This window comes from Moschus berezovskii, chromosome 8, assembly GCF_049115385.1.
Source record: "Moschus berezovskii isolate FMDL1 chromosome 8, NW_MosBer_1.0, whole genome shotgun sequence".
Classification (NCBI taxonomy): Eukaryota; Metazoa; Chordata; class Mammalia; order Artiodactyla; family Moschidae; genus Moschus; species Moschus berezovskii.
Genome location: NC_142467.1, coordinates 107,157,855 through 107,168,196, shown reverse-complemented (window position 1 = coordinate 107,168,196; position 10,342 = coordinate 107,157,855). Strand labels below are relative to the sequence as shown.

The 10,342-nt window shown below is 55.0% G+C and overlaps 1 protein-coding gene across 1 annotated transcript; it reads left to right on the top strand.

Annotated features, from left to right (window-relative positions):
- The first annotated feature begins 1,560 nt into the window (after positions 1-1,560).
- JUND (JunD proto-oncogene, AP-1 transcription factor subunit) lies at positions 1,561-3,421 on the top strand. The gene has a single exon (XM_055430685.2). It carries the CDS (start codon positions 1,709-1,711, stop codon positions 2,750-2,752), a length of 1,044 nt encoding a protein of 347 aa, XP_055286660.2. The 5' UTR covers positions 1,561-1,708; the 3' UTR covers positions 2,753-3,421.
- Positions 3,422-10,342: the final 6,921 nt, after the last annotated feature.

Here is a 10,342-nt window from a genome sequence, read left to right as displayed (position 1 = left end):
GATGGTTCTAGGTATAATGGAAACAAGGTGAGTGGGAGGGGCCTCTCTGAGGACCAGCCGTTGGCACTGGGGGAAGGGAGCCAGCACCTGTTAGGGCCCTGAGGGCAGCAAGGAGTTGGGAAGACAAAGCTCAGAAAGGGTGCGAGTGAAAGGTTAGAGGGTGTCATTGGAAAGAACAAAAGAATGTATGAGCCCTCCACCAACTGGTGATGGACTGGGCGCCATCCAGTGTATGATGAGAGCCATGGAGGGATTCTGTGCAGGGGTCGTAGGTCAGACCCAGATGTCCCAAGGATCTCCTGGGATGTGGTGGAGGGCCCCTCCCACCCCCCTCATATTCCCATCCCCAGCCAGTCTTTATGGAGGCCCATTAAGCCTGACCTGACAATCATAGTAGTGAAGTGAAGTGAAGTGAAGTCACTCAGTCGTGTCCGACTCTTTGCGACCCCATGGACTGTAGCCCACCAGGCTCCTCCGTCCATGGGATTCTCCAGGAAAGAATATTGGAGTGGGTTGCCATTTCCTTCTCCAAGGGATCTTCCCGACCCAGGGATCGAACCCAGGTCTCCTGCATTGCAGACAGACGCTTTAACCTCTGAGCCACCAGGGAAGCCTTCATAGTAGTAATTAACAGGTAATAATTACCAGCTGGGATTCCTGACTTAACAGCCCAGTCCGGGAGCCACCGGGGTACCCACAGGAGGCTCTGGCAGACGCAGAGGTGAAAACGTAAGCCGCTGCCCAGGGGCATGGATGCCCGGGTTCTACTGGATGGATAAGAGCTCAGGCTTGGTCACGCTCTGGCCTCGAAGGCAGGTCACTCCACCTCGCAGAGCCTCAATTTCCCGTCTGTAAAGTCAGGCAGTCGGACTCCGTGATTTAGACCCCACCCTATGAAAAGTAGCAGGATCAAAGCGTTTCCAACAACTTTTGGCTGGAACCTCTTCTCCCCTCCCCAGTCTTTCTGGGGCAAATACACCGGGATGGGAGTAAGCTGGAAACAGACCTGGCCCACTCTCCGGGCGAGCTGCCGGGCACAGCTCCCTTAGGTCCGCACAATGCCCAGGGTTAGGCGCGATAAGGGAAACACAGCATAGTGGAGCAGGAGGCGCCAGGGAGTTATTTATCCATCCGGAGCCCCATCCCCCTCCGGTCCCCGGAGGCCGGCACCGCCCCCGTCCCGCCCGGGGCCCCACGCGCGGACGCGGGGCGGGGCTTCTGGGAGGCCGGGCCCCGGGTGGCCGGGCCCATCACGCCACCCGGGACGTGCCTTGGCGGGAGGCGGCGCTGGGGGCATTGGTCGTACACAGCACTCCTGGGGCGGAGTGACCAGGCCTGGTGCTCGGCCCGCCCCCATGACGTCAACCCACAAGGCAGCGCGCTGTTGTGCCGTTTACCGCGCGTCACCCGGACAACGGCAGTCGGTGGGGGATAAGGGGGGCGTCATTGACTTGGCCCCACCCCATCATGCAAATTAGAGACGTCACTCGTGCCCAATGGCGAGCGGGGACAGTGAGCTCATCGCGCCGGGCCGAGGCTATAAGGGGGCGCGCGGGTTGCGCGGCGCAGGAGCCGCCGCCAGTGGAGGGCCGGGCGCAGCGGCCGCGGCCGGGGCGGGCGCAGGGCCGAGCGGACGGGGGGGGTGCGGGCCCCCGGGCGGCCGCGGCCACTCCCCCCCCCCGGGCCGGCGCGGCGGGGGAGGCGGAGGATGGAAACACCCTTCTACGGCGATGAGGCGCTGAGCGGCCTGGGCGGCGGCGGCAGTAGCAGTGGCAGCGGTGGCAGCTTCGCGTCCCCGGGTCGTCTGTTCCCCGGGGCGCCCCCGACGGCGGCGGCCGGCAGCATGATGAAGAAGGACGCGCTGACGCTGAGCTTGAGCGAACAGGTGGCAGCAGCGCTCAAGCCTGCGGCCGCGCCGCCCCCGGGCCCCTTGCGCACCGACGGCGCCCCGGGCACGGCGCCCCCCGACGGTCTGCTTGCTTCGCCCGACCTGGGGCTGCTCAAGCTCGCCTCGCCCGAGCTCGAGCGCCTCATCATCCAGTCCAACGGGCTGGTTACCACCACGCCGACGAGCACGCAGTTCCTCTATCCCAAGGTGGCGGCCAGCGAGGAGCAGGAGTTCGCCGAGGGCTTCGTCAAGGCCCTAGAGGACTTACACAAGCAAAACCAGCTGGGCGCGGGCGCGGCCTCCGCTGCAGCCGCCGCCGGGGGACCTTCGGGCACGGCTGCGGGCGCCGCGCCTCCCAGCGAGCTGGCCCCAGCAGCGGCCACGCCCGAGGCGCCCGTCTACGCGAACCTGAGCAGCTACGCGGGCGGCACCGGGAGTGCTGGGGGTGCTGCGACGGTCGCCTTCGCCGCGGAGCCTGTGCCCTTCCCACCGCCGCCACCCCCAGGCACATTGGGGCCGCCGCGCCTGGCCGCGCTCAAGGATGAACCGCAGACGGTTCCCGACGTGCCGAGCTTCGGCGAAAGCCCGCCGCTGTCGCCCATCGACATGGACACGCAAGAGCGCATTAAGGCAGAGCGCAAGCGGCTGCGCAACCGCATCGCTGCCTCCAAGTGCCGCAAGCGCAAGCTGGAGCGCATCTCGCGCCTCGAGGAGAAAGTGAAGACGCTCAAGAGCCAGAACACGGAGCTGGCGTCCACGGCGAGCCTGCTGCGCGAGCAGGTGGCGCAGCTCAAGCAGAAGGTCCTCAGCCACGTCAACAGCGGCTGCCAGCTGCTGCCCCAGCACCAGGTGCCCGCGTACTGAGCCCGCGCACGGGGCGCATGCGCGGCCCCCTCCCAGAGAGGCGGGCTCGCGTGGGGGGGGGCGTGGGCGCCCCGGACTCGGAGAGGGCGCGGCCCCGGGGACCCCCCCCGCAGGGTGCCAGGACTCGGAGAGGGCGCCTCAGACTCGACAAGCTGGACCCCCTGCTCCCGGGGGGGTGAGCGCATGACCTCCCCTGCCCCGCTCTTGCGCTGCCTTTATCCCGGGCGCGCGGTCACCCCGTATTGCACAAACCCGCGCGTCCTGGCCGCCCCTTTGTACACACCGCCGCCGAAGGAGGCTCCGAGGGGGCGCAGCCTCAAGCCCTGCGCTTCCTTTTTCTTTTACCTTTTTTTTTTGACTTTGGAAGAGAGAAGAACAGAGTGTTCGATTCTGCCCTATTTATGTTTCTACTCGGGAACAAACGTTGGTTGTGTGTGTGTGTGTTCTCCTGTGTTGGTTTTTTAAGGAAATGGGAAGAAGAAAAAAAAAAAACCCTCTCTCCTCCCCTTTCCTCGCTCTCGCTTCCCCTCCCCTTCCATCCCTCCGACACCCCCTCCTCCCGCCCTTTTTCCTCTGTTTTTTTGTTTTGTTTTGCTACGAGTCCACATTCCTGTTTGTAATCCTTGGTTCGCCCGGTGTTCTGTTTTCAGTAAAGTCTCGTTAACGCCAGCTCGGCTCTTCGCCTCCTTCTTCTCTTGCAGGGGCCTGACGGGGTGGGCGGGGCCTGGCCGGGTCCCATCCGCTCCTGCCTCCTTCTCCTCCCTCCGCCTCTGCTCGGAGGAGGCCGGCCTCGGCGTCCGGGAAAAGCCTGCACATCTGGCGCTCAGCGAGCGCCATCTAGGCGCCCCTGGGCGCCGGGCCGACTCCTGTCGGCTTGGGTGGGGGACACTGGGGTTTGCAACCTGCCTTTGGAAATAGCCAGCCCGCGGGTGTCCCCTTTGCGTAGGAGGGACTGCGAGAGGGAAGCGGGGTTCAACTCCAGCCCGAGACTGAGTGAAAGGCAGAAACTTGAACTTTCCGGGCTGCTGTCTGCTTGTCTCTAAGATGGGCAGAGCAATCGTAAACTTGTCCCATAAAGTCGTGAGGATTAAGAGAGTTTGTTTACAGAACCGGTCTTGGCTTACAGGTGGTGCTCAATCTAAGCTTGTGTTATCATTTGTTGGATGGGAACCTGAATCTCAGGACCAGAAGAAAGGCTGACACAGGTACCTCAGACCCAGGCTGTCTTCCTCCAGGCCTGGGTTGTGGGTAGGTTCTGTGAGACCTCCCTGTTAGAGCACTAACTTGAAATCCAGGATTTTTCAAGTACTTTCTGAAACACCCCTCCCCCAACATCCTACTCTCCCGTTTTGAAGAAACTAAGGTTCAGAGAGGTTGAGTGACTGGCTTGAGGTCACATCCGGGATGTATGGATCTTGGACCTCTCATCTCTGGAGCCTTGACTGCCAGGTTCCCCTCTTCCCCTGACTGCTTTGACCTTTCCTATTGTGGGGGCAAAAGACCCCAGACCTTGGGCTTCTGCCTCACTTGGGGTCCCTAGGGACTTGAGCTTTGGTGGCCAAGGACACAGGGCAAGTGAGCTTTGAACTCCAGTTGTGTGCCCAACCCTGCTAGGGAAGGTGGGCAAATCATGCCTGTGTTAGAGATGAGGAAACAGGGGCAGAGAAGGAAGGCCTTGTGCCCACAGTCCCCCTTGGCCATCAGCAGAGAGGGGCCTCCACCTGCAAGCGCATTTTTCCTCCAGCTCACCCTGGCTGCCCACTTTTCAAGGCTTTGCGAGCTGCTTTGGGGTTTGTTTACCATGTGACCTCTCCTTGGTGCCACCTTCAGGCCGACGTTTCAGGAGAGGGGCCTGGAGCGAGAAGAGGGCTGATAACGGAGCTTGGAGTGTCCACACAAAGGGGACCAAGAAGAAACATGCTTGGAGGGCAGAGCCTCACTCTTCAGGAGACTTGGGTCCCAGCTTGAATGCCAGAGTGCCACTGTAACCCTCTGCCAAGCTCCCTCCCTGCTCTGGCCTGTACCTCCTATGCTGTGAAAAAGGATGTGTTCCTGTGTCCAGGTAACATGTCTCAGGTCAGAAGTTGGAAGTGGTCAGGAGACAAACAGTAGAGAAAAAGTTGTCAGGCAAGGTGCACCCTGTGCAGCCCCAAATCTAGAGAGGAGGGGGACCCCACGGAGGTTACAAGATCTGCTGACGCCCCCTGAAATGCTTTTACTCACAGCACTTCTGACATCAAATGCATGTTTGTTTTATTTTTCCCCACACCAACCAGTTCTCCAACTCCAGACACCAACTGGTTATCCTACAATTCTCTACTGGAGTTAGAAGAGACCGCACAGGTGACAAGTTCAAGACTGCCCCACTTCAGATCAGTCCTAGATTACTACCTATACTCCTTTATTTTTTAATTAAAAAAATTACTTATTTATTTATTTTTGGCCTCACCGAGCATGCTAACCAGGATTTGAACCTGTGCCCCCTGCAGTGGAAGTGCAGCACCCTAACCACTGGATGCTAAGAAGTTCTCTGCCCCCTATACTTCTTAACGACTGATTATAAACCCGAGAGTTTCCACTACCCATTCCTCAGTTTCAGTAATTTGCTGAAACAGCTCACAGACCCCAGCTCACAGACTATTCCCAGTTGATTATAAAGAAAACAACTCGGGGACAAGCACACGGAAGAGATGAGCAGGGCAAGGCATGGGGGAAGGGCGGGGAGCTTCCCTGCCCTCTCTAGGCACCTCATCTGAGCATCCCATGTGTTCACCAATGGGATGAAATCACTGGCATTTGGGGATTACCACAAAATCCAGCCATCTCCCTTCCCAGGAGGTCTGGGAAGTGGGGTCTGAAACTTAAAACCACCTAATCATGCTTTCCCTGGAGTAGGAAGTGGCAACCCATTCCAGTATTCTTGCCTGAAGAATCCCGTGGACAGAGGAGCCAGTGGGCTAAGGTCCATGAGGTTGCACTGTAAGACTTCGCACAGCACAATCATACCTTGGTCTTTTTGGAGACCAGCCCCCATTCTGAAGCTCTTTTAGTGCCTTGGGCCACTGCTTTTCTTATTAGCATACAAAAGACACATCACTCCGGGAGTTCACCAAACTTTTAGAAGCTGTGTGCTAAAAACCAAGGACACAGACCGGATGTATCTTGGGACTTACCTGGTGGTCCAGTGGATAAAGACTCCATGCTCAGAGGGCAGGGAACCCAAGTTGGATTCCTGGTCAGGGAGCTAGATCCCACATGTGAGAACTGAAAGTTTGCAGGCTGCAACTAAGACCCAGCACAGCCAAAAAAGGATCAGGTGTGTCTTACACCTCCCTGCTAAATGGCAGCGCCTTTTACCTCCCTTGAAGGACCTTGGGGCTCGGGGGAAGCCCAGACTTTTCACTAGCACCTGCCGTGAAGAGCTTTTTGGAAGCCACAGGTCTGACCCCTACTTGATACTTTTCTGGAAAAAAAGGCTTTGACTGCCCTTGGCTCTGGGCAGGTGTCTCTTTCCAGGCTCCACCTCCCCACCCAAACTATTGCCTTTCCTTCTGGCCTCAGGGCCTTTGCACAACTGCAGGGCCTGATATACCTCTTCCCTCAGCCACACAGCTCCTCTCCACTTTTCAGCCTCTGCTGCAGGTGCCCTTATGGGGCTCCATTGGTGCTCTGTACTTCTATTATTATTGCCCTGATCACCCTGGATTTGTGTTTGGCTCTCTTAGGGCCTGGATAGGAGCTATCCTGGTGACTGCTGAAACAAAAGACCGAAGTTTTGTCCAACTGCCATGTCCCTGGTTTTGCCCAGAACCACACCCACAGCATGGAAAAGACAGGGTCTTTGCAGAGGAAGGCTGAGCATCCCTGATGGCCTCTTGCTTGGATGTCTCCCCCACCCTGCAGGCTCCCCAGGGAGGCCAGCCAGAGGCCTGTGGGCCAGGCTGTGTGGCTTTGGCAGGACTTTGCTGAGCTGAGGCCAAAGTGTGTGTCAGCCGGGACCCAGCCAGCAGTGATTCACACCAGGCCTTGGCCCAGCCCCAGGTGGTGACTGGGGACGGTGGCCTCACTTCCCCTTCCAGGACTGTGGCTCAGGATCAGTGCCCACTTTTGCCAAGCAATGGTAAGTTCCCAAGGGGCCCTGGACCTGGCACTCCCCTAAGGAGCCCCCATCCTCAACAGCAGGAGCCCAGAGCCTGTGCTCCTTTGCTTTAAACCGTCTCATGGCTTCCCTGCCCCTTCTCAACAAAACGAAAGCTGCTATCCTCCTCTCTGAAGCCCCACCTATATATCACCCTCCCTACCCTCCTTTCCCTCCCTCAACAGCTTTAGCCTCCTCCAGTTCTCTATGGTCTTCCCTGGTGGCTCAGACAGTAAAGAATTCTTCCTGCCGTTCGGGACACCTGGGTTTGATCCTTGGGTCAGGAAGATCCCCTGGAGTAGGAAATGACAACCCACTCCAGTATTCTTGCCTGGAGAATTCATGGACAGAGGAGCCTGGTGGGATACAGTCCAGGAGTGTGGCAGAGTCTAACAAAACTGAACAACTAACGCTTTTACCATGTTCCCTAAACGTGACCAGCTTGTTCTCACCTCAGGGCCTTTGCCTGTGCCCTGCCATCCATCTGGGATGCCGTTCTCCCAGCAGGCCCCCAGTCAACTCTTTTTCTCTCTCTGTGGGGTTCAGCCCATCCCACCCGCTCTTTGGTTTGTGAAATGAAATATTTCCTTCTGAATCCAGTGGGCAAGAAATGTCACAGCCATCAGCAATTTCTGGCTTCTAAATGTAATTGAGGGCCCCCAGAAGGGAACAAGATCCCTGCAATCCAGCAACTTTCCCCCATGGTGATTGCTGAGGAGCTGGGTGGTGGGGGGTTGGGGGGGGAATGTAAGAAGCAGCCATTTGCCACACCTGCCACCCCTTACAGTGAACAAGGAAACAGGATTTGGCCCCAGATGGCTGGGGTGCATAGGAAAGAAATCATTTCAGTGAGCCCACAGGCTTACATCTTTTACATAGTGTGCTAAATTCCTTAACTTGACACCTGATTTTTCTTACTTCACAATAATCTTTGATGCTCTGACTACTTGCTCCCTTTGTCGCAACCTTGGATATAACCTGACTCCCCCTCCCGCCTCCTTGGAGCAGTTTCTCAGTGCTACTGAGAAGCTGGCTCCCGGGCTCGGTGTCCTTAACATTCCTACCAAATAGAACAATTCTCTATTTACAGGTTGTGACTATTTTTTAGTCAACAGGTTCCTTCCTAACAGTTTCACACCCCTAAATTATTTGAGTTGTTTGTGTCCCCAGCACAAATGTCCCAGCCCAGAGTAGGTGTTTAGCAAATGTCCAAGGGATGAGACAGACTGAGGCCATCTCCGGACACATGAAGGGGGAGAGTTTGGGGTCCCCTCTGTGCTCAGAGCCCTAACTTTTCTATTTGGGACAGGCAGGCAAGATGTAGCAACCACCATACCCTTCAGCCCTGACCTGGGTCCTGCCCCCTCCCCCATCCCCCTGAGTCAGCCTTCTAGAACCCCCTCCCATCAGGAACTGGTGGGGATTGGCCGGAACCTGGCTGTGAGTCACAAAGCCACTGTGGTACCAGCGCCCCAAGGCTGGCCACTCGGGCTGGTGGGTTCAGCTTCACGGGCAGGTGAGTGAGGCTGGTGGTGGGCTTGGTAAGGGTGGGTACGTGGAGACCTGGTCATTCTCCCAGGGCCCCCACGGCCTTCAGGGCTCTCCTGGGCCTTCCAGGTTGCTCTGAGAGGTGGGACAGCCCCACAGCCCCTCACAGCAAAGGTGCAAGGGGCCCCCAAAGGCCTGATGTTGAGTTTGTTTGCCTTGGGGACCCAGCCTGGAGAGCCTGTCACATTTTCTTGGGAACCTGGGAAGGTGGTCTTTGCTCACGTGGCATTAAATGGAGAGCCAGAGGGGTTTACTCAAAACTGCCCAACTGGCCACTCAGCTCACGTGTCTGCGGCTCTTACTCCTTCTTCTCATTTCTCGACATCCTGTTTCTGTCACCCTGTCCTTCCTTTGTCTCATTCTGATTGATTTATGGAGCAGCTGAATCATGTGCTTGAGGAAACCTCGGAACCTGAGATGGACCAATTCAGATCCTGAAGTTGCTGTCTCCAAGTTCTGAATGCTGGGCCACATTCATCCATCCATCTGTTGGTCCATCCATGTATCCATCCTTCCATTCATTCTTCCATTTATCCGTAAATCTCTCTGTTTTAAAAAAATATTTATTTGGCTGTGCTGGGCCTCAGTTGCGGCACTCGAGATCTTCGATCGTCCTTGTGGCATGCAGGATCTTTAGTTGAGGCAAGCACACTCATGGTTGTGGCATGTGGGATCTAGTTTCTCAAACAGGGATCAATTCCCGGGCCCTCTGCGTTGGGAGCACAGAGTCTCAGTCACTGCACCACCAGGGAAGTGTCCCCATAAATATATCTTGGACACCTACTATATATATGTACTGTTCTAGACACTGGGACTCAAAAGCAGACAAAGGGTCCTACCTGGTGGTCAGCTCACAGTCTAATAGGGGAGGCAAATAAGAAACGATATAAGGAAGTAAGACATGGTATGTTGGCTTCTCTGGACCTTCGTTTCCTCCTCTGTGACATGGAGACAGTGACTCTGCAGACCCCCAGGGGAACCAGCCTCAGGCCAGTTCACTGTTATGAGTCAGTTCCCATTGATGCCCATTGTGCCTGGGCCTGGCCCATCTTGGGGCCAGATATTCAGACCATCACACAAGTGAACTCAAAATGTCTAATGCGAAAGGAGGTGGTGCTTGGGTCTTTGAAAACAAATTGATTGTGATCATCTCTGTCTTAAGGTATTTAGTCCATTACGATATCAGTGATTAATATGATTGAATTTAAATATACCATTTTACTAGTGTTCTTTCTGTGGTCTCTGAATTTTATTCCTCCATCCCCCCTTCTGCCTTTTTTTTTTTTTAATCATTTTTAGAATTCTGTTTTAAATTCTACTGCCTTTTTTTTTTTTTTCTTTTTAGGGGCTGCTTAAGGAATTGTAATCCTTGACAAACATCCTTAAGTCATAACTGAATTAGAGTTACTGTTGTTCTACTTCATCTAAAATGTAAAAATCTTCCAACCATATAGGTCCTTTTACCCTCAACATTGTTGTTTATTCTCTATTTTTCATGTGAAATACATCTACATAGATTATAGATGCCATAAGACCATGTGTTAATCTTTGCTTATACTGCCATATGTGTTTTTTTAAAGATGAAAATAATAGTCTTTCCTCTTTATGTGGGTATCCATCATCCCTTATGTATTCTTCATTTCTCCCCAGATATATCTCCCTCAAGTATAATTTTCCTTCAACTTGAAGAAGTTTCTTAGCATTTCTTATAATGCAGATGTACAGGTGACAAATTCTTTTAGTTTTATTTTACCTGAAAATGTCTTTAACTTTATTCCCAAAGGACATTTTCACTAGGTATAGAATTATCAGTTGGCAGTGTTTCGTTGTTGTTCTTTCAGCTCTTTAATTATGTGCATGTCAATCCTCAATCTATTACCTCTTACCTCCAAATGTACCTTTCA

Coding starts and splice junctions, on each gene's coding strand:
- JUND (XM_055430685.2), top strand. CDS start 1,709: ATGGAAACACCCTTCTACGGCGATGAGGCGCTGAGCGGCCTGGGCGGC.